Genomic DNA, 24,757 nt, shown 5'->3' on the forward strand with positions numbered 1-24,757 from the left:
AACCCCAACTTCCGGCCCTCACCTAGCTTTATTAGAAACGTATCTAGTAACAAGATCTCAGGCGCGTCTCCGCCCCCCTCGCCCTCTCGCTCAGCCAATCGCTGCAGGACAGGTTCAAGGAAGCGGAAGAATGGAAAGCGAGTGATGAAACTTTGTGTAATACGACATCAATAAAAACATCGGCCTGTCAGTGTGTGACCATTACAGAAGGAGGATGAAGAGGTCACCTGTGCTTGTAGGAGCCGTCCTGGGTCTGCTGGCCGTGCTGCAGATATCTGGGGTCCAGGGCTGGAGCCAACATGGTAAGAAGAGTGTGGAGGGACCAATGCTGGCTTATCATGGTACTCTATCCATGTATTACACTCCTGTGTACCTCTTACACTTTGGTTGTATGGATTCTGCAGGATTACCCTGAAAACTGACCCGTTCCACCTACCTGACCCCAGATATAACCTAGATGACTGGGCAGAGGAGCCAGGCTCTTAGAACTAAAAGTATTCTTTCATTTTTGGATAGAGTAAAGCTGGCCATACGTTGTACAATTTTCCTTTTAGATTTACCAAAACCGTGAAATATGAGGTCGGCCCTACACACTTGCAATTTGTATGCAATAAGACGGGCCCATGTGCTACATTTTTTAAGGTAAATCCTAAAGGAAATTGAATAAGAAAATTATATAATGTAGGGCCAGCCTTAAATTGGGTTCAAATCCTTCTCCATGCTATCCAAAACTAAAAAAGATTAAAGTCAACAGGCTGATGAAAACACAGAGTGAAAGGCCAGTTTACTGTCCTTCAGACTTGAGGGGGCTGGACTGTGGCCGTTGGGAGTAGAAATTGTGATGGCGACAGTGGAAGTAAACCGTTCATCTTTAGTATTAGGTAGAGGAATTCCTCCCACTGACCCCCAATGTTGGTGTTGGAGGGAGGAATAGCGCCGCGCTGTTGGTGTCGGCGGGAGGAATAACGCCGCGCTGTTGGTGTCGGCGGGAGGAATAACGCCGCGCTGTTGGTGTCGGCGGGAGGAATAACGCCGCGCTGTTGGTGTCGGCGGGAGGAATAACGCCGCGCTGTTGGTGTCGGCGGGAGGAATAACGCCGCGCTGTTGGTGTCGGTGGGAGGAATAGCGCCCCGCTGTTGGTGTCGGTGGGAGGAATAGCGCCCCGCTGTTGGTGTCGGTGGGAGGAATAGCGCCCCGCTGATGGTGTCGGTGGGAGGAATAGCGCCCCGCTGATGGTGTCGGTGGGAGGAATAGCGCCCCGCTGTTGGTGTCGGTGGGAGGAATAGCGCCCCACCGTTTGGGATGAAGGCAAGCAAGGGCCACATCTGGCCCACAAGCTGTAGTTTGGAGACCACTGCCATACACTATACAGACTGATTGTACAATCTCCTTTAGGCTGAAAATACTTAACCACTTCCGGACCGCCACACGCCAACATACGTCCTTACTTTGAAGGAGGATATGGTTATGGCAGCAGCTAGCTGCCATAACCCGGTATCCTCTTGTTCAGCCAGTGGTCCGCTTTAAGATAAAAGTGGTCTCTACAGCAGATTTGCCGTAAGATTACATTTATCGGTGGTGGGAGAGAGGGCCCCCCTCCCTCGGCGGAGGCGATCGGATGTTGTGCCTTCCTTGGCATGGAGACAAGTGAGGGGAAGGTTTTTTTTTTTTTTTTTTTTTTATTATTGCATTTTAGTGTAAATATGAGATCTGAGGTCTTTTTGACACCAGATCTCATATTTAGGAGGTCCTGTCATGCTTTTTTTCTATTACAGGGGATGTTTACATTCCTTGTAATAGGAATAAAAGTGACACAATAAAAAAAACAAAAAAAAAAAACCCTGTTTTTAAGGTAAAATAACTAAGAAGAAAAAAAATGTTTTAAACGCGCCCTGTCCCGTTGAGCTCGCATGCAGAAGCAAACGCACATGTGAGGCCTTGTCGCGATCGGTAGAGCGAGAGCAATAATTCTAGCTCTAGACCTCCTCTGTAACTCAAAACATGCAACCTGTAGAATTTTTTTAAACGTCGCCTATGGAGATTTTTAAGGGTAAAAGTTTGTCGCCATTCCACGAGCAGGCGCAATTTTGAAGCGAGATGTTTGGTATTAATTTACTCGGCATAAAGTTATCTTTCACAATATTAAGAAAAATTGGGTTAACTTTACTGTTTTATTTTTTAAATTAAAAACTCTGTATTTTTTATTTTTTTTCAAAATGCGCGTGTAAGACCACTGCGCAAATACGGTGTGAGAGAAAGTACTGCAGCGACCGCCATTTTATTCTCTAAGTTATTAGAAAAAAAATGTATAATTGGGGGTTTCTATGTAATTTTCTAGCAAAAAAAAATCAGTTTTTAACTTGTAAACAACACATCTAAAAAAGAAGCCCGGTCCTTAAGTGGTTAAAGTAGAACTAAACCTGCCTTTCCTCTTTAGCCAAGGAAGCTGCCATCTTAGCCTCTTTTCAATCTGTAGTTGCCATGGTGCAGCACCATGGTATCGGTTATGCCACCAATCATTTGATGGTTTGACAGTTTGTTTGAGAGCAGAAGCAAATGTGACAGTTGGCAATCACGTGCTGGGACTGTAATGCCGCATACACACGATTGGAATTTTGGTCGGAAAAAGGTCTGATGGTTTTCCCAACAGAATTCCGATGGAATTCCGCTCAGCCTGCTTGCCTACACACGGTCACACCCAATTCTGAACCATCAAGAACACGGTGACATACAACACGTACGACGGGACTAGAAAAGGGAAGTTCAATACCCAGTAGCCAATAGCTTTCATCTCCTAGTTGAATCTGAGCATGCATGAGATTTTTGTGTGTCGGAATTACATACACACGATCAGAATTTCCAATAGAAAGTTTTTCTGTCAGGAAAATTGAGAACATGCTCTCAAATTTTTGCTGGTGGGAATTCTGCCAGCTAAATTCCAATGGAGCATACATGGTCGCATTTTCCGATGAAAAGATCTCATTGGTCTTTTGCTGGCTGAAATTCCGATTGTGTGTACGTGGCATAACTGGTTCGTGAGACTGTTAAATCGATTACTTTAATACAATATGGTTGTACAATGTCCTGCAGATTTACCAATATGTCATATGAGGAAAAATCTATAAACTCCATTCAGATAGTATCAAAGTGGGCTCCTGCATTTTCTAGTTGATGGTACATCTAAAGCTAACCATACACTATACAATCATCTATAGATTCCCCAACAATATGCAATATGAGGACAGTCCTAAATAATTTATTAAGTTTGCATCAAAACACTACATAGCTGATGGTTGATCTAATAGTGACCATACACACTTTAATAAATGTTGGATTACTTTTCCAATAGAAATGATCAGTCTATAGTTGACAACTAGGGATGAGCTCATGTGTGTTTGAGCGTGAGTTAGAACCTGCCTGAGCTATCCTGTCAGGAAGCTGTCATAGCTGATAGCCAATCATAGGCATCCCACAGCCACACATATTCAAAGGGGCAGCTGTGGGTTAGGGAATGCCTCCACTGTCTGGCTGTCAGTTTTGACAGCTTCCAGGCAGGAAAGCTCAGGCAGGTTCTTTCGCATGTTCACACTTGAGTTCATCCCTGTTGACAACCCATTCAACCAATATGTCACACATAGGGAAGTAAATTACATCAATCATTAAAGTACAATCTTAACTTGGGATCCTAAAGTACAACAATACTCGCCTCCGCTCCAGTGATTCAGCATCCCTGAGCTCACCCACATCTTTGGACGGCCGGCTTCCGGTTCTCAATCTCCAGCCACTGTCATTGGCCGGATGGGGATAATGCCCCTCCCATGCATGTGAGGGAGTTCAATCAGATTCAGAATTGCCAAATTGGTACAGTCTAAATCCATTCAAAATCAATTGAAAAGTAAGTTATGGCTAGACAATTGTTTGCTGATTTCATCTTTTAAATTGAATCAGATAAAAATCAAAGCATGTGTGTCCAGCATAAGGGAGATATGATGGACAATCAGATTGTATATAGTGTATGGCTAACCTTAGATTTACCAGCAACCATATATGGTAAAGGCCTGTGCGACTGGTTGGATTGTATAGGTTTGACCTTTTTATATTACATCGTTTTGGTAAATGTAAATTAGGTCAAACAGGTGTTGTACAATCAGATTGGGTTGTATATGGCCGCCCTTCTTGCCTCTCTCAGTGCTGATCAGCCTAAGGACAATAAAGCTTGCACAGGTGTCAGTGCAGGTCTGCTCTTGCCTGTGGCTTATTGTCACTGGTTCTTGCATAGTATGGTCAGCTGGGATTTCTCAAGCACAAACTATATTGATGCAATATAAAAATCTATACTTTTTGAAGTCACAGTTCCTCAACATACTGAAAATAACATGTTAAGCATTGACACTGTTAAATTGGTATGGCAGCCAGACAACAAACATTTTCAGAGAGAATAGCGCAGTAGTGATGAGCTAAGGATCGGCCCAGTCCCAGTTTAGCCTGAAACTGCAGGAAGCTGTCAAATCATAGAAGGCCGCTGATCCAATGAGTTGTGACCAGGGAATTCCCCACCCCACAGCCACCCGTTTAAAAAGAGGCAGGGATCCTGGTGACATCTTTGAGCTAATATGAACACGTTTCCATGCTGTGCTACATAGAACGCTGAATGTGAACCATTCAAGTGATACAGGTTTGAGAATACAACAAAATGCCTCCTCACCCACCTGTCAAGCGACCTCTGGGGTCTTGAAAGTATTATTTTAGTGAAAGGGCAGTTGATCCTTGGAATAGACTTCCAGCACAGGTAGTGAGTTGGTCAACAGACAAACATGCTAGGGACAAACATAGATCTATACACAAAAAAAGTTAACAAAAAAAACACACAAAAATAAAACTAAAAACATGTATAAATTAACCACTTGACAACAGCGCACTCTGTGTGAGGAGGGAGAGCCAGCGATGCGAGATGATGATTACATATGAGATCATCTCTCATGGGACATGCTGATTGCGCTGTAAACGGCCGCTGTGATTGGCCATTTACAGCGATCTGTGACTGGCTGTGTCCAAGAGACACAGCCAGCACAGAACTTCCCCGATGCGGGAGTGCGCATTGCGGAAGTAAACAGGAGGACGTCCAGGGACGCCCTCTCAGCAATTGGCGTCCGCGCTGTAGCTGTCTTTTTCGGCTATAGCGCGGGCGCGAAGTGGTTTAAAAAAGAAAAACATAAAACGGGCACAGATTCGATGGATCACAGTGCAAGGGCCTGCCTGATCTGATACAGTTTGGATGGTTTAGTATTGTTACTAGGTAGCAGCTAAAGGTGGATCAGCTCATTTCACCATATGTCACATTATTTTAAATTTCATTTTTAATACTTTATTCATTTAAAATTATTATTTTTTTTTTCCTTGCAGATAAAGTCCTGCTAAGGGAGCTTCAGGCTATCACACTGCATACAGACAGATACACTAACGCACGACGCTCATCCCCTATTCCACAGTTGAAATGTGTTGGGGGCAGTGCTGGATGTAGTGCTGTGATCCCAGAGGTTGTTCAGTGCTATAACAGAGGATGGGATGGCATTGATGTCCAGGTAGGTGTGTTCTATGAAACCTAAAGTCCAGCAATGCTTTGTGCTAAACAGAAAGAAGAGAGAATGGGGCTTTGTGTGAGGCAGGTCACTGAATGGACCTTTATTAATTTTATTTATTAATAACAAATCACGTTATAGAGCATCAATCTGTAAATTGACACTCTCTATAACGTCATTTTAGAAATGATTTGAATAAGATCCATTCAGTGACCTGCCTCACACAAAGTCCCATTTCTTTCTTCTTTCTGTACATACATATCAGGGATGGAGGCTTATTTCAATATCATTTATATTGCAATGCTTTGTGCTTCCTTCCTTTTCTGCACTGTACGGCTATATAGTATACTGAAACAATTACATTTTGCTGCTGTATGATGTCCCACTGTACTGCATAACCTCTAATAAATGCCAAAGTAGAAAAAGTGTGGGGCTTTAAAGGTGTTGAAAACCTCCTCACAGAATGAGTGCCAGTATACAGTCCTAGATTAAGGCTACTTTCACACTGGGGCGGGCACATTATCGGTAAAGCGCTGCTAATGTCACAAAATGATCATATATTACCGCTGTAATAGCATTGCTTTTTGGCCAGTGGCGGGGAACTTTTCACCCCTGCTAGCAGCCGAATAAAGTGTTAAAAGCCCCGCTGCCAAAGAGCCTGCAAAGTGCCCGTTGATTCCAATGGCAGGGGCGATGAGGGAGTGGTGTGTACACGGCTCCCGCACCCCCTGAAAGATTGCAGAACTTTTCCTAACATCCTGAAAGCACACCGCTCCAGTGTGAAAGCACTTGATGTCACACTGGGGCTGCAGGGGAGGCGTATTTCAGGTGCTTTACAGGCGCTATTTTTTAGCCCAAAAGCGCCTGGAAAAAAAAGCCCCAGTGTGAAAGGGGTCTAAAATATTTTTTTTTATTACAAAATTCTATTTAAACGACTTTATTGGGGATGAGTACCCCTAAAATCTCAGTAGATCATCACAAGTCATTATTATTGTACTTATGAGCCCCCTGAAGGTACCTCCCCAGATATGTATATAATGAGACCTATATTAGGTTTACATCACTATTGCATTCATGTATAAGATAATATCACATTAGGGAGGAATATCACAACTCAATGCTTTTTGATTTGTTGGCTTCCTTAAGGGTTCAGAGGAGGGGAATGATAGGTAGGAGTTTAGTGAATGTGAAATAAAGATGCCTCAGGAGGATTCAAAAAAAAAGGAAGTTTCTCCCAATCCAGCCAAACACCAGATGATGGTATGCAATAGGCAGATACACAAATCGGGGAACCCCACCCAATATGGGCATTCATGGAGGTACTTATCTGAGCAGTAGATGTGTTAGCTATCCCCCTCTTGAACATGGGATATGAGACCAGTGAAGCTTGCATCAAAGGCACTTAAACACCAATACACTCTGAGTGTAGTTATCTTGGCACTGGACGTGTTCATACTCTGAGCAAGCAGGCTAGTGCTTTCTATATGTGTACTTGGATTTGAGAGTTTAAAATGAAAATTCCTCTGCTTAGACCGTGTGTTAAGGTGTAAACCTAATAATATCGGTCTCATTATATACATACCTGGGGAGTTATCACTATCTTCAGGGGGGGGGCTTATGGGTACAATAAGCATGAGAGTTGTGGTGATCTACTGTGATTTTAAGGGGTACACATGCCCAATATAAAAGCTATTTAATTTTGTAATAATTGAATCTGACTGTGTACTGGCAATCATTCTGTTTTTCTACTTTTTGCATTCATTACCTTTTTGGTATGTGGTGTTGACCTTTCAACTGAGCTAATGCTCTTCTTTATTTTTGTATAACATCTAAAACTATGGCCACGCTATCCCTCTGCACCACCAACTGATCTTTCAGTGCCTAAACTGTGTTTTTCTGATCCTTTTCATTCCAACACATAATTGCAGTCCCAGAATAAAAATCTGTTACACAAAATTCCTCTCTAATAGAGACCACCATTATCTGATTCACAGGGACAGCCCATAGAGATTTTTAAAGGGGGAACAGGACAATGCACTAAATGCTATGCAGTAATAAAGTTGACATCTGCTGCATTACCCACTTGAGCTTTGGAAGATTTTACCCCCTTCATGACCAGGCCATTTTTTGCTATTTAGCACTGCGTTATTTCTTTATCGTACATCATGGGATACAGAGCACCATAGTAATTACTCTAGGGTGTGCCAGTGTCCATCACCCACAAACAGGAAGTTGCCTCCCTATATAACCCCTCCTCCTACCAGGAGTACCTCAGTTTTTTTTCGCCAGTGTCTAAGGTGTTGGTCATGAGTGAAGATGTGCTCTGAGGGGTCCATGCTGGATTTAAATAGACTCCACAGACCTCTGGATCCATCCAAAGTGCCACTGAGGCCAAAGTGGATGGTACCTGGGCCTCGTATCCGACACACAAGGTTTTGCCTGTAACGCCTCTTTGCAGGGCTGGACCCTGGGACCCAGGGCTTTGATCATGCTACATTAGCTAAAAAAAATCCTGGTGGGGTGCTTTTACAGGTCCAAGGGAGTTGAACCCTGATAAAAAGGGACCCAGTCCTTGAAGATTTTCTAACGCAGCCCGCCGTGATTGGGTGAAGTTTGGATCTGTCTGTTGTAGCACTATCCTGCGGCCAGGATAAGGTAAGGGAAGAAGCATAGGAACTGAAAAAGTCCACCTATGATTTTTTTTCTTCCTTAGGGAAAAATGTCATGCTTTAAATCCTCCACTAGAGGGAGTATCGGCACATACCTTGTCTGTTGTCTTCACTTCAGCTCAGTGTTAGTCCGTGTGTGGTAGCAGCAGCAGCTTGCACAGTGGGGATTCCCCTTGCAGGTAAGAGATCTGCCATCCTGCATTTCTGCCCCCCCCCCCCCCCCCCCGGAGGGACCATGAAGGATTAGTTAGAGATCAACTTTGTTGTGGCACCCCTTGTAATTAAGCCCCCACCCTCCTATCGTGGGGGGTACGGAGGTCCTTGTTTCTGCTCCAGGAGTTTTTTTTTTTTATCCCCTGCAAGGTGTCTTTTTGCGCTTTGCCTCTTCCACCCCCCCCCCCCCACCCCGCTCTGTGGGACCCGAAGGCCGCCCCCGCGCATGCACGTTTGAAAATTCAAACAAAAGGGGGGGCGGGTTGTTGTCTTGAAACTGTCTCTCCTCAGCTGTACGGCAAGGAGAAAGCAAGCTGGCTAGACTCGGGACATGGGAGCGGTGGGGCATTTAGGAGTGCAAAAACGGGCATTCCTAATATGGAAGGAAAATTTTTTTTTTTTTTTTTTTTTTCCCTGCACTAGACTGAACTTGTATAGCTGCATTCTGTCAGATTATTGTTCAGCAATTTGTGCATTTAAATAGTTCCTCTGCTCTTTTGTGCTTAGGACTATGTCTGCCAAAAAAGACACCACAAAAACCTCATAAAGGGTACCAAATATTTCACCCCCAGGCGCTGAGAACTCCAGCCTTGCGTCCACACTGCATCCTCGCCTGAAATACCAGTTGGGGCAAGCCAGGGTGAGTCATTGGAATAAATTGGTGGTGTAGCTGCTTCTCACATCTCAGCCCCTGTATACGTGACTGAAGATGCCTTTTCCTCCACCCTGCAGGGCCTAGAGGGAAGATTAGCAGCTTTAATTGCATCCTCCATCCAAATGGATAGGAAGCATGTTAGATCCCCCTCCCCCACCATATCCCATTGGAAAGGGGATTGGTGATTAGAGGGTGAGATGTTACCCTCAGGCGATCAGGAGGAAAGACAAACCGATTACTCCGATTGTGAAAGAAACAATGGTAGATGAACCCTTTTCAGCCTTGCAATCTGAGAAATTGCTGGTACAATATCTTACGGAGATGGTTCATTCCAATTTCATGCTACCCCTGATGGAGTCCTCTGAAGGTTCGGTTCCTTTAAAAACCCTAGCAGCCATTTGCATGCAGTTTCTGTCCATGCATTACTAGAAAGGCTTATTTATGCTGAATGGGATCACCCGGATAAGCATTTTCTCCCTCCAAAGAGATTCTCAGTTCTCTATCCCATGGAGGAGAAATTCGTCAAAAAATGGATTATACCAGCAGTTGATGCTGCGATTTCCAGTTTGAATAAAAGTCTAACTTGTCAGTAGACAATGCATAAATGCTTAAGGATCCGACAGATAAAAGGTTGGAAATTCCTGTTAAAATCCTCTTTGTCTTTAGCAGGTGCGGTTACTCAGTCCGCAGTCGCTGCAATAGGCATTTGTCAATCCCTAAAGGACCAGTTTAGACAGGCAAGCCTGGGATTTGGCCGATCTACCAAGAGCATTATGTTTGCCATAGACGCCATTAAAGATTCTATTCTCTAGGCGTCCCGCCTTTCGCTTGTGCTAGTACACATGCATAGAATCCTGTGGTAAAAAAAAAAACGGTCAGCCGGTGCACCATGCAAAAAGCTCCTGACTGTTTTTTTTTTCTTTCATAGGGATCGGCTATTTGGGGATGATTTGGACAAATGCATCCAAACGATTTTCAGTGGGAAAGTATTCTTTTGCTAGAATACTCACCCACAAACGTCCTGTGGGCGGAAACCTGCAAAACAGAATGCTAAAGCCTCATTATGAAGAGGCGCACAATACTCAGAAGTCTGGCAAGAGGAAATTCAGGACAGATAGGTCATCTCCACGGCGTCTCTAGGGTACAAAATAAAATCGGGCGCTAGACCAATTACTGGCTCGGGTGATCACACAAAGGTTTGGCAAGGTTTGGGGTTTTATTCAAAGCTCTTTGCGGTACCAAAACCGAATGGACATGTCAGACCCATTCTAGATCTAAAGAATCTAAATCAGTTCCTGAAGATCCGCTCCTTTTGCATGGAGTCGATCAGGTCAGTGGTTTCTATCCTACAAGGAGGAGAACTTCTGGTGTCTATCGACATCACGGATGCCTTTCTGCATGTCTCTACATTTCCCCTCAGTGCGTCACCAAGCCTCCATGGCTCAGATCTGCAAGGCCGCAACTTGGTCTGCAGTCCATACATTCACCAGATTTTATCAAGTGGATATAAAAAAGGGCATGAGGATATCTCCTTTGGGCGCAGTGTGCTGCAGGCAGCAGTATGGGTCCTCAAGTCTGCTGGCACCCTATGGGTTGTCTCTCCCTCCCCTGAAGTAGCATTGCTATGGGACGTCCCACATAGTAATTACTATGGTGCTCTGTGTCCCATGATGTACGATTTAAAAATAAAAAAACAAAATACTATTTTCATTTACAGCTGACCTGTAAAATCCTTTTCATGGAGTACATCATGAGACACAGAGGTCCCACCCCACTTTTCAGGGGTATACGTATATTGCTTTGCTACAAAAACTGAGGTACTCCTGGTAGGAGGAGGGGTTATATAGGGAGGCAACTTCCTGTTTAGGGTGTGCCAATGTCCATCACCTGAAGCTGGTCCATAACCCACATAGTAATTACTATGGTGCTCTGTGTCCCATGATGTAATCCAAGAAAAGGATTTTACAGGTAAGCTGTAATAAAAATCCTATTTTAACTGGTAATTGCTTGCTCATGCAACACTGTAACCAAATTAAATGTATATCTTTTTCACACAGAGCTTTATTTTTGTAGTATTTGATCACCTCTGCATTTTACATTGTACAGAGCTCCGTGTTGTTTACCAACACAGAGCTCTGGGCTGTAATTGCGCGCGCACACAGCCGATCAGCCCTTAATCATTGGCCAGGACATGCCAACAGACTTTCACTCTGTATAATCACACTGGGTGCTGGGTAGGGGGCATGTGCCCTAATCCCAGGAGTAGGCAGCAATGTACGGGTATGCCTCTTTGCCTACATCGGCCACTTGCCATACATTGCGGGAAGGCAGTCAGCAATTAGTTAAAGTGCAGATAAAGCCAAACCATATTTTATACTAGAAAATGCATTTCCTGGAGAAAATGCGTGGGAATGTTGAATGGCATCAAAACTGCCCCATCATATTCCTCTATTATAAATTAGTACATGGGGTGTGTCTGTCGTCTCCCCTGGTCTCTGTAATCTGAGATGCTCCAGCCGCCTCCCCCCACTGCCCATCACTGTGTGTAAGAAGCGTTGGTAACCATGGAAACAAAACAGACAACTAAAGCCTGGATGCATTAATTTAATGAAATTTTCTGAAATGATCACTAAACTTAAACAGCTTTTTCACAAAAACTGTAAAAGATATCAAACTGAAAAGATATAGCCAGATAGCTGAATATTTTGTGAACATTTTGGCGTCTGTAGGTGAAAGTATAAAGGAGCTGAAACTTTTGGTAATGGAAGAAGATTTTAAGCATGCTTTTATTGACTTCAATTTAAAAAAAAAAAAGTGTTTAAAAAGTATAAATAGTAGAAAGAAAGTTGAAGTCCCATAATCAGCTGAAAGAGCTGAACATTTTTAAAAGTGGCTTTTAATAGCTGAAAGTATGCAGAAGTTACGCAGAGCCAAAAAACGTACGGAATAATAATAAAAAGATGATGATGATGATGATTAATAAATTAAAATTAAAAAAATTAATAACAATAGTGGGACTGCTAAAGCAGTCCCACTAATAGATAAAAACGGATAACAATAGTGGGACCACTGAAGCATTCCCACTAATTATATTTTTTCTCATTTTGGATGGCGTGAGAAAGGATTAGTGTTTGTAGTGATGCACTGAAAATTATCAGCTGAAAATGAGTTTTCAGCTGCAAACGTGTCACAGGAGTGCAAAACGAACTGTACTCTTGTAAACTGTAAGAAGTACGCCCAATCGAGCTTTGGCTGTACTTCTCCTTTAATGGAATAAAGTTGTATCTGCACCTCTTGGCAGTGGTGCTTCAATTTTAACTCTTTTTACATTACAAGCCAAGGAGACAGTGGTGATCCTCTGGGGTGTAGAAGCTGCCTGCTCAGGAACCAGATCCTTTACGTCAACAGTAATACCAGTAAAATAAACCTACGGGTCCAACACTATCTTCCCACTTTCCTCAAATGTCCGATTTTTGACACTTTTTAGGGCCCTGGTGCCCAACCTGTGGCCTGAGGACTTCATACAGCCCTTTGGTAAAATGTGTGGCCCTCGGACTTCAGCAGTAGAGGGAACATTAATTAGGGTAATAGCACTGATCTCTACTAGTCTCATGAAACACGGTTCCAGTTTCACATTGTCTTCTGCACCATATCCCCCCCAAAAAAGTAGCACATCCACACTCTCTGATCCTCCATATCTTCTACTAGGTCTGCAGTTTCTGACCGTCCTCTCAAATTTTTATATATATATATTATATTCTCATGTTACTCTTTCCTGCCCTTTGTAATATATATTCTCTCACATGCATGCATGCATGCATGCATACATACATACATACATACATACATACATACATTTTGTATGGCCTTTTGGTGTGATGTCAAGGGTTGCATTTGTGGCCCCCTTTAGCTCGCAACAACCACTGCTTTAGAATGTGCTGGCAGCCTGATCATTTCTAGATCTCTATTGCAAACCACATTACCAAGCAACATAATCCAAGTTAATGCATCATAAAAATGTAATTGGACCAAAAAGCATGTTTGCATTTTCTAACTGACACTTATTAAATTTTCAGTGGGAGTGTAAGGTGGACATGGACAATGCTTACCGATTTGGAAAAGTTGAAGTGAGCTGTGAGGGCTTCGACTATCCCGATGATCCATATGTCCTGCGCGGCTCGTGTGGCTTGGAATACACATTGGAACTTACAGAAGAAGGACGGAAGAAATCTCAGCATGGCAACAGTTTTGGTGGCTTTGGCAGCTTTGGCTCAGGGTACTCAAAAAGCAGGAATGGACAGTCGCCCTATGATGGGAGCGGAGTAATTGTATTTCTGGTACTGCTGTGTCTGGCATATGGAGTGTACAAGCTATTCTTGAGTGGACCTTCTATGCAGGAACAGCAACATCCTCCTAATTATGATGGATATGATAACCAGCAATACAGCCATGCTAGCGCACCTCCTCCACCACCTGGTTTTAAGTCTGATTATACAGGTAAGTGCAAAATCTTTAATTTATATATTACTCTTAAAGCGGTTGTAAACCCTTACAGACCACGTTGACCTACGGTTAAGCCTAGATTAAGGCTTACCTATAGGTCCAAGAAATATCTCCTAAACCTACATGGTTTAGGAGATATTTACAAAAAGACAGGCACCGCTGTCTATGGAGCATGCGCCATAGAAAGCGGTGCACTGAGCATGCCGCTGCTAATGGTGATATGCCATTAGGGGCGGCTCTCATGCGCGGGAGTAGCCCACTATGCTTTACCTTTGCAGGGAAACAAAGAGGAAGTAAACCCATTAGCGTTTACTTCCTCTTTAAGTTAGGTACACAGTACTTGATTCAGTATTGTGTAATCTGGAATGAAAGGTGTAATTTTTTAAAAATTAAAAAATGCAGGTGTATGCTTTAATGTGCTAGTATGTACTGCATACTAGCAAATTATGACAGACTTGTCTGTCAAATGGAGCCCTCCTGTGTTGTGCTGTCACTGCTTTCGCAGGTCCAGGGCACTTCCATCTTCGCCTGGTCTTTCTTCTGAGTTCTTCAGTTTCAGCCACTTGAATGGCCGTGCTGTGATGATGTCACTGTGAATGCATGTGCATGGGAGTCGCATCATGAAAGCATAGAGCGGATACTGTAAATGTGGTCTGATTTATGCGTGGCCCAGATTACATCAGCACTGACAGGCAGGAAAGGCATTTATGACAAGAGACCACTAGGGTCTCCCAAACATAAATGTTAAACCAAAAAGGAAGATCTGCAGGCCAGGGAGAACAAAATCCTCTCACATATATATCCTTAAGTTAGGAGCTATTTTTTATTATTTTTTGACTGGTAGGGCTTTGTTTTTGGCAGCAGAGATGGCCAACTATTGATCTCTACAGGGGGTCGCTGATAAAAGGGGACTGATTTAATTGGGGGGAGGTGGGTTCTCTAAGGATGAAGGGACTCTGATCTAGTAAGGGGTGGGGGCTCTATTCTGCCTGTCCTAAAATTACAGGACACATCAGGCAGGGAACTTACTGCTGGGACAATGTGTGGTCCTGGTCATATGTAACTTTCACACAGTGTCTTCCACCTCTCTCCCCCCCCCCCCCCCCAATACATTACTCTCACAGTGTCTCCCCTCCTCTATTCCTGTTGGTGGGGCCCTTGGGGTGTCTCCTCTCCTCTCACCCTGGGAGTAGAGTTCGGCCAGCTCCCGGGCCCCAGCCCTGTCACTCTCGACCATCAGGCAGAGCTGGGGCTCACTGTCGGCTCCTACGTACACCATCCTCTCCATCTTCTCGGCCAGCCAATCCTCAGCTCGCCTCCTGATTGGGGGAGGGTAAAAGGGGGGGGGGGAGCTCTGGCCAATTGAGAGGGGAGAGGCTGACAGATTGACCAATCATCCTTCCCCATGCAAGGAAAGAGAGAGGGTGAGGAGCTCAGTGGGCGGCTGCTTGAAGAGTTGCTTGTGTCTGGTGCTGCTGGCAGCAGTGGATGGGCTGGTGGGAGCACAAGCGCTGGGACCCGATTTCTGGTTGCCATGGTGAGCTGGCGCCTGGGCTTTGTTGGAACCCTGTATGTAGTGCTATTAAAACTCCCCCAAAAACTGTTATATTACAGCTTGCCAATCTGTAGATGTGGTGTGTGTGTGGGTATATATATAAAACTTTTTTTTTTTTTCCCCATGGATATAATCATATTGCACAATACTGGTAAAAGATTAGTTTAAACTGTAATGCCTTCTATTGCCTCCAGTGTATCAGCCTCCATATTCTCTGGGTTCAGATGCTGATCTCTTCCCTGCACATATATACACACACACATTGTGCAGGCACACTGTGTGTGTGTGTGTGTGTGTATATATATATATATATATATATATATATATATATATATATATGTATGTATGTATGTATGTATGTATGTATGTATGTATGTATGTGTGTATATATATATATATATATATATATATATATATATATATAATTATACAAAATCATTACAAAGGGCAGGAAAGAGTAACATGAGAATATATATATATATTCTCATGTTACTCTTTCCTGCCCTTTGTAATGGTTTTGCACAGAGCAGTCCTCCTGACTCTTCTCTTCTGGGGTCCCCCCATCGCCACTTCTGGCTCCTCCTGCCTTCGGAGTGCCCCTATAGCAAGGTAAAAAAAACTTTTGCCTTTAGACTCACTCAATTCCCGCCCAGGACTACATGTCCCATGAGGAATTGATCCTCCCAATTCTCAGGCACTTACAGCTCAGTACACCGTCCATACATTTCAGTATATGTGCTGCACTGTATTTCCTGATGTGCATACAGAATGCATTATTTGTTTACATATCAACTAATTGGCTGGCCGACTAATCGTTTCTGAAAATAGTTGACAACTATTTTCAGAACCGATTAGTTGTCGATTTAATCAATTTTAGTTGTTTCGGCTCTATTTAGATTATTCTCATTGTCCATTGGTGACTAGTGCCCTTTAAAAGCAAGCACGTAAGTTGATGGTTGCCACAATAGCTGTAATGTAATTTTTATTTTTTTTCCAAGAAATAAACAAAAGCAATGTTTTGAGAATATTTATGAAGTGGAATGAAATTTCTATTAATCTTTCTTTTTATCTCTTCCTAGGAGGGAGTACTTCAGGATTTGGTGATTTCGGTAATACGGCGTCCTATGGACGCCATGCAAATCAAAGACCTGGTTTTTGGACTGGTTTGGGAACTGGTGGCATACTCGGATACCTGTTTGGCAGTCGGACGTAAGTGGCTTATTTAGAAAGTTGCATATACAGAGAAGTCATTATCAACCAGAGTTCCTGAGAGGTTGTTGGGGCTGTGACTGATTGACCTCATATCTGATGGTGCCTGTTAATTTAAGGGCCAGTACCACTAGGCAAAGCCAGCAGCATGACTGCCATATAAGTGTGTCTGTAAGTGACATTTTGACCACCACTGTACAGGGTGCATTCTTCTCACTGACCTAATGTAGGGGGAATTCTTCCTGTTGTCCCACAATTAATTGGTTTTAGTAAGGATTTCCAGAGATCGAAAAATTATTTAGGGGTTCCCTTGGGGGGGGGGGGGACAGGGGGGGTTGAGTGAGGCTAAACTACAGTGTCATCTAAATTATGCACTTGGTAATAGTGACCCTAGAACAGTGATTGTCAAATTTATGAGGGGGGGGGGGGCTCAAACGCAGCCCCCAGCGTTGCAAAAGGGCTGCATGTGTAATGTGCATTATAATCTGTTCACAGTGCTGTCCTATCAGTTTTTCTATTTTAACAAGAAAAAAAATATACTCATTCAAAAAAATATAAACTTGCAGTAGATACTGTGTGCCATCAAACCATACTGCTATTAAAGTCCAAATAATGTCCATATGTGAAATTCTCTTCATGCATCAAACAACATATATTAAAGTGCTTCAAAAATTCATATTGTGCTTAAGTGCAATTCCTATGCGGAATTACCAGTAAACACTGCTGTCATGACATCATATCTGGCCAGTGGAATGCACGTAGTGGCGGGTTTCCGGGAGGGTAATATTCACAAGCCTATGGAGACTTTGTAACTGAAAACTACAAAGTCAAAAAGAACTGGTGGGTGTTCTAACACAGAGTGGTGGAGAAATCTGGAAAGTTTACAAGCTGCATAGAGGCAATTTTGTATATGCACGTAGGAACTACACTGAAGCACTTTTGCATAAGGAGCATAATAATAAGAATTTTTGAAGCACTTTATATTGTTTGATGTGAATCTTTTTATTTTTTTTTGTTTCATGCATGACATCTGTAGACAACAGAGCAACCTGGTACAGAGGTATGATATATGCTGGGACTGATCAATCCATTCAGTTCTAATGAAAAAGAAAGTTGGAGTTCAGCTTTAAATCAATTGGGGTGCATGGTGATATCAAATTGGGTATTTTCTTTGGCAATTTTTAATCATGGTGTGTGTTTTATTTTTATTTTTTTCAGGTCACAGCCTCACTATACAGCTCATTCACCTTATCACAACACATGGAGTACACCCTCTTTCTCTGGATCCTCATATAGCCCTTCACACAGCTCTGGTGTGAGAACAGCATCAGGTAGGATTTATTTTCAAATATGTAAACATATGCCACGTACATTTATAAGCCACTTTAAAGTGACCTTCCGGTTTTAACGTATCTAACTGGAAAAATCAAAAAATGACATCTATTGCAGCTTACCAGTCCTTAGATCCAGTCCAAGACCATACCGAGGTTTAACAGGACAGGTTCCACTCAGAACAGGCCTCGCCATGGTTGACCAAAGAAGTTGAGTGCATGTCTCAGACCTAAACCCTATTGAGCATCTGTGGGGCATCCTTAACCACTTCCCACCCGGCCAATGCATATATACGGCCGGGTGGGAGCCGTCTACTCCTGATAGGACGTTCAGGAACGTCCTCCAGGAGTAGCGGGATCGCAGCGGCGCGATCCCGATGTGCTCGTGTCACCCGGACACGGCACATCTCAGATCGGCAGGAGGGCTCTGTGATTGGCCCTCCTGATCACATGACGGCCGTGTCCAATCACGGCCATCATGTGATGTAAACAAACAGCCGGTTGCTAGGCAATCGGCTCTCCTCTCCTCACACGGAAGTCACCGCTGAGGAGAGGAGAGCAGAACGCTGCAGCCGGCTGATGATCAGTGAGTATGGGCTGCTTTTTACAGCTTTTTACTCACTGATCATCAGTGTAGTGTCAACACACAACACACCACACAGTACAAACACAGTCCCCACATATGTCCCCAAAACACACATGTCCCCAAAACATACATGTCCCCAAATAATAAAAACACATGTCCCTAATAATAAAAACATGTCCCCCACATATGTCCCACTAAAATCACATGTCCCAATGATTATCTGCACACATGTACGTGATCACCTGCACACATATGTACATGATCATTTGCGTACATATGTCCGTGATCACACAAACCAATTATTATACACTTAACGGAATTTTTTTTACCAAAAACATGTAGCAGAATACATTTTGGCTTAAATTTATGACAAAATTTGATTTTATTGGATTTCTTTTCAAATAGAAAAAAGAAAATATTGTTTTTTTTCCAAATTTCCGCTATTTTTGCGCTTATATCGCAAAAAAAAAAAAAACGGAGTCGTGAATAAATAACACCAAAATAAAGCTCTATTTGTGCGAACAAAATGATAACAATTTCATTTGGGTACAGCGTAGCACGACCGCGCAATTGTCACTGAAAGCGATAGAGCGCTGAAAGCTGAAAATTGGGCTGGGAAGGAAGGGGGTGAAAGTGCCCTGTATTGTAGTGGTTAAATGGAAGGTGGAGGAGCGCAAAATCTCTAACATTCACCAGCTCCCTGATGTCGTCATTGAGGAGTGGAAGAGGACTCCAGTAGAAACCTGTGACGCTCTGGTGAACTCAAGAGGGTTAAGGCAGTGCTGGAAAATAATGGTGGCCACACAAAATATTGACACATTGGGCCTAATCTGTACATTTTCACTTAGAGGTGTACACACTTTTGTTGCCAGCGGTTTAGACAATAACGGCTGTGTGTTGAGTTATTTTGAGGGGGCAGCAAATTTACACTGCTATACAAGCTGTACACTCACTACTTTACATTGTAGCAAAGTGTCATTTCTTGAGTGTTGTCACATGAAAAGATATAATAAAATATTTACAAAAAATGCTATATTTATATTATGTATAAATGTGTGTGTGTGTGTGTGTGTGTCCATCATTGACAAGCGGTTGTTCAAATCCTCAACATGTTTCGCAGAAATAACCCGAACTAAAAGCATAAAACAAATCAAAATACAGAGAACTTTTTGAGTGAAATTTCTGAGAGAGCATGTAGGCTGGTAGCCAAGCTGATCCAGTGGCTTCAATACTTTCTGACCTAGAGCAAAAATACGGATCAGATTTCTGGCTTTACTCCAGAACTCTAATTTTATATACTTATTCAGGTCAGTGACCGAGGGAAGCACTGACGTTTTAGTTTTTCAGTTTGTTTTGTAATTATATATATATATATATATATATAATATAAATTAGAGCAATGATCGTTTTACATAGATCTTTTAAACCTTTTCTAAAATCTGAGTTGCATTAATGTGAATGGGTGCCATGCGATTCTGTGCAACTCAAATCGCATCTGCAATTGCCTTAAAGACCTTAGCATCGGTTCTGAACTTTGTTATACATCACACCACTTTATTTGTTTAATCTGGTGTGATGCCTTATTCAGAACAGCCTGAATTTTAATGGCATTGATTCAGCAAGGCACTAGAACTGTTCCCTAAAGTGGTTGTAAACACATGAAATCTGAACAGCACATATCTCTCTATACTGTGTACTTTTCTCAATCCAGACCACTAAGGGTCCATTCTGTATGCTGCTTCCTTCCTCTTCTGTCAGGCTGAATCAACTTTTGACAAGTTTTCCTGATGCCAAGAGAAAAATGGTGACAGGAATGGGAGCTCCAGCTGATTGATGGTCTCAGCTCTGTTTCTTTGTGCTGGGGGGGGGGGGGGGGGTGGTGGTATCTTCCCTCCAATCAGCTCTCGGAGCTCTCCTCTCCTTACTGTGGTCTGCAGTGTATAATTTCAGCTGTCAGCCCCCCTTCTTTTTTTCTGACAGCTCAGATAAGATTGATAAAGTTTGCACTTTGGATGTAGAGAATAGGACTGCAATAAACGGGTACAACATTTATAGAAGGATTTTTTTCATCTCTGTGTATGACCTAAGGCCAGTCACTTCACTGGGTATATGTGAGGGTTTACAGCAACCTTAATTAGGAGCATTTTAGTGGTGCAATCAATTGCAGAGCATAAAATATTAAAACAAAAATTGAGGGGGGAAATAGTTGCTGGAATTGGGGGCATTTCCCTGCTGGTTTCCGAGCTCTGGTCTAGGCTTCATTGCAGTGCTTACCCAATGCATTTTTAATATTGCATGCTGTCTTCAAACGTGCGTGTGTGTGTGTGTGTGTGTGTGTGTGTGTGTGTGTGTGTGGTTTTTTTTTATCATTTCTAACTATACTAAGTTGTTTACCACACAGTTATTGTAAAAATAACTGCTTGCAACCCATATTGGTTTGGATGTTTGTGGGGTGCTAAAGCAAGTTCTTGAAGCAATTATAAAGGAAGTAAGGGCATGCCTCTGATGCAGTGGCTGTACCACCAGGGAGTACATTCTAGACTTTTCTTTAGGGAATTATTTTATACCTGTCCATTAGTCTCAAACTCATTCCATGGTAAGTGTGTGTTTTTTGTTTTTTTGTCCAGACTATGGATTGGTTTGCAATCAGCTTCTGTATTCTTGTTTTGAGTAGAGGTTTTGTGTACATTCTATAGTGGTTTCCACAGTGATGTTTCTCTAAAGTGAAGATAATGGTCGGTGAGTGTTTCAGCTGCATGAGCATTTCCAGAGAAGCTGCTACACATTGTATGTCATTACAGGTCACTGCACCTTTCAGTCGGGCACCAATCGCAACCCACAACTGGCTTTGCTGTTTTAACAGCCAGTGTGCTTGGAAAACAATGTTTCATTTACAGATCCATGCAATGCAGAAGCACTTGGTGGGGGGAGGCATTCTCATATGTCAAATTGCTGCTGCGATGCTTCTGTTACATATCGCCTCTTTTAAAAACTGGACAGAGCCGACATTCTAGCGTGAACATGTTTATGAAGACCAAAGAGGCACCAGATCCCTGTGAATAAGCTTAAAGGGCAACTACAACTAACAAATACAATTTAAACAGTGCCTCTTTTATCTGTTTATTAGGGGTTGATATGCCAGCTTATGTATACTAATTAAAGAAGTACAGCCAAAGCTCTTTTGGCTGTACTTCTCCTGTGGATTGTTCTGCACTCCTGTGACCCGGTTTCAGCAGGCTGACGACAGAGAGCCGGTCCAGGCTCAGGCAAGATCGCCACCATATGGTCGGGATCTGCCCACATGCCTGAACCAGCTACTGGCTCAGCCTCCCAGCGAGTCGCTGAGAGCCTGAGCCAGCCACTCCCGCCACCTTCCACAGCCCAGTGCTCCAGTGAGCCCAGGGGGCAGAGCAGAGAGCCACTGACTGACAGTCATCAGCTCTCTGCTCAGGCAGCTCTGAGAACTGAGCGATTGGCGGTGGTTGCTCACTCAGTTCTCAACCTTAGAGGCAGCATTGGACCGATGCTGCATCCACCTAGGGAAGTATGATTTAAAAAAAATTCCCAAATGTCTTAACTTGATAGTCTGTGCTTTTTGTAAACCAAGTTACTCTGTATCTAAAGGGTGAATATAAAAAAAGATATACTTGCCTTTCTGGGGTCCCCTGTGTTGAAGTGCCAACGCAATTCTGCTCCTCGATTTGCTGGAAGTATTCAACTTTTTGGGTGGGTAAATACCTGCTCCCCCCTGCCACACACTGTGGTTCTTCCCTCCAGCACATACATCTTGTAGTAATTTGCTAGGCAGTGAGAGGTACCACAGCTTGTAGCAGGGGAGCATGTATTCTACACACTCAGAAGTATGAAATAACTGAAAGAAGTGCTGCGGCTGCATTTTAACATTGTGGTATTTTTTTGTTTTGTTTTTTTTCTTTTTACAGGCACATCCTTGTTTACTTTTTATTATTTTTTTGTAAGCAAAGGAATAAATATAAAGCTGAACTACAGCATAAACATGCTCCCGACCCCCTCCCCTGCAGAGTGCCCCTGGAGCAAGCAGCTTGCAATGGGGGCACCCAAGCAGGCTGCTGCTCTGCGTGTCCATTCACACACAGAGCTGTGTCTTGGCCCACCCCCTCTCTCTCTTCATTGGCTCACTGGCTGTGACTGACAGCCAATGGCTCCCGCTGCTGGCTCAGTCAGAAGGGAGAGTCCCCAGAGAGCTGAGCTCTTGTGCACATCACTGGATTGAGACGGGGCTCAGGTAAGTAATTGGGGGGGGGGGGGGAGGCTGCTGCACACAGAAGGGTTTTTTACCGTTGCGCATAAAACCTGATAGTCCACCCCCAGTAAGATATATTCGCCAATACATGTGGTTCTTCACCACCTACTTGCTCTGCTGGGAGCTATTACTGTGCTGCACTAAGTTGGTCTTCCAAGTATGGGAGTGCATACCTGTGACCACTCTCTAGAAGAAGCAGCCAATCATCAGTCCCAGACAGTGACATCACACACTTAGGTAGGGTACGGCACCAAAGCTCACCAATGGAGGTCTCTCTCCCTCTCCCTCTCCCTCTCCCTCTCCCTCTCCCTCTCCCTCTCCTCTCTCTCCCTCTCCCTCTCCCTCTCCCTCTCCCTCTCCCTCTCCCTCTCCCTCTCCCTCTCCCTCTCCCTCTCCCTCTCCCTCTCCCTCTCCCTCTCCCTCTCCCTCTCTCTCTCTCCCTCTCTCCTCCAGATATTTAAACTAGATGTTATCTGGTGCGCTGTATGGCTAAGTGAAATGTATTAGTTGCTATGGCAGAATTAAACTTTTTTTTTTTTTTAAATATTATACATTGTATTGTCTTGTTTGAATACGCAATAAAGTATTATTAAATCGCCTGCTTATTGGGACCAAAAAAAAAACACTAAAGTATACATTGTTTGTTTAAAAAAATATAACCTTTTTAGTCCTGAAAAAAAATGCATGCAAGACTACTATAAATTCCCTTCCCTGAACTGTTCTGTTCTAATTTTTTTTTAATTTTTTTTCCTTTTTTCAGGTTTCGGGGGAACAAAAAGAAGATAAGAGATGCTATGTATGGGGGAAAACCTCAGTGGAAGGAAACTCTATGGTCCGCCTCCTAATGGAGATTAGAAAAATGATATAAAACAAATGTATGGACAGTTAATATACTTACATAGAATGGGTCTTGTATAGGTCTGGTTGGATGGTTGTGGTTTCCTGTTTCTACTTTAACTTATCTAAATGTGATTCTGTACTGTGAAATCCTTCTGTATGCAGAAACTGTAGTTCTAGTTATAGGTACTGAATTTTTTTAATTAACTGGCAAAAACCATTGGATAATTGTGTTTTGTAAAGGCAAAGCTTTTAGTTGTGGATGGAGAGTGGCTAAGACTCTTGTGAGGTTTATTTATTTTTTAATATCACTGGCTGTGTGCGGTCAGGGAGATTTCCCTACATTTCCTGTCTTGGGCGTTCCCATGAGAAGATGTCTCCTCGCTTCCTATTAATGTAGCAACTCAGAAATGTTGTATTTTCTTTACTTTCTGTAACAATGGTCTACCAGTTTGCAAATGTAATATAAACTTTCAATTGAGATTTAAAGTCTGAATTTTCACTGCACATTTTGATGCTGACTGTATGGAAGTAAAAGAGAAGTTGTTCAGGACAAAAGTTGGATACCGTATATACTCGAGTATAGGCCGACCCGAATATAAGCCGAGGCCCCCAATTTACCCCCAAAAAAACTGGCAAACTTATTGACTCGTGTATAAGCCGAGGGTGAGACATGCCTGTCCATCCCTGTGTGTGTGTCCGTCCATCCCTGTGTGTCCGTCCATCCCTGTGTGTCCGTCCATCCCTGTGTGTCCGTCCATCCCTGTGTGTCCGTCCATCCATCCCTGTGTGTGTGTGTGTCCATCCATCCATCCATCCCTGTGTGTGTGTGTCTCCATCCATCCATCCATCCATCCATCCCTGTGTGTGTGTGTCTCCATCCATCCATCCATCCATCCCTGTGTGTGTGTCTCCATCCATCCATCCATCCATCCATCCCTGTGTGTGTGTGTCTCCATCCATCCATCCATCCATCCCTGTGTGTGTGTGTATCCATCCATCCCTGTGTGTGTGTGTGTCTCCATCCATCCATCTATCCGTGTGTGTGTGTGTGTGTGTGTGTGTGTGTGTGTGTGTGTGTGTGTGTCCAGCCTACCTGTGTCCCGAGCCTTTGTCCCGAGCCTCCGTCCCGTGTCGTGCCTTGCCTTCGTCCCGTCCTGTCCCGTGCCGTGCCTTGCCTTGCCTCCGTCCCGTGCCCTCTTCGTCGGCGGCCATTGTAAAATTCAAAAGCCGCGCCTCCTCCTTCGCCTGTGATAGGCGGAACACTGAATTTCCCAGCAGCCTGTGTTCCGCCTATCACGGACGTCGTATCATCCTCGTCCGTAGTACGAGGATGAG

At 43.4% G+C, this 24,757-nt stretch overlaps 1 protein-coding gene across 1 annotated transcript; it reads left to right on the top strand.

Annotated features, from left to right (window-relative positions):
- Positions 1–88: 88 nt before the first annotated feature.
- SARAF (store-operated calcium entry associated regulatory factor) lies at positions 89–23,908 on the top strand. Its single transcript, XM_077476116.1, has 6 exons — positions 89–302; positions 5,404–5,582; positions 13,193–13,613; positions 16,254–16,383; positions 17,602–17,714; positions 23,343–23,908. Exons 1-6 carry the CDS (start codon positions 215–217, stop codon positions 23,366–23,368), a joined length of 957 nt encoding a protein of 318 aa, XP_077332242.1. The 5' UTR covers positions 89–214; the 3' UTR covers positions 23,369–23,908.
- The last annotated feature ends 849 nt before the right edge of the window (positions 23,909–24,757 follow it).

Source organism: Lithobates pipiens, unplaced genomic scaffold (assembly GCF_037356315.1).
Source record: "Lithobates pipiens isolate NorthernLeopardFrog02 unplaced genomic scaffold, aLitPip1_a1.2 Scaffold_13, whole genome shotgun sequence".
In the NCBI taxonomy this organism is placed as follows: Eukaryota; Metazoa; Chordata; class Amphibia; order Anura; family Ranidae; genus Lithobates; species Lithobates pipiens.

What these genes read in the sequence shown, in the direction of transcription:
- SARAF (XM_077476116.1), top strand. Translation starts at nt 215, where the DNA reads ATGAAGAGGTCACCTGTGCTTGTAGGAGCCGTCCTGGGTCTGCTGGCC. An exon ending in TACCTGTTTGGCAGTCGGAC is followed by an intron (nt 16,384 to 17,601) that starts GTAAGTGGCTTA and finishes TATTTTTTTCAG; the next exon opens with GTCACAGCCTCACTATACAG. An exon ending in TGGTGTGAGAACAGCATCAG is followed by an intron (nt 17,715 to 23,342) that starts GTAGGATTTATT and finishes TCCTTTTTTCAG; the next exon opens with GTTTCGGGGGAACAAAAAGA.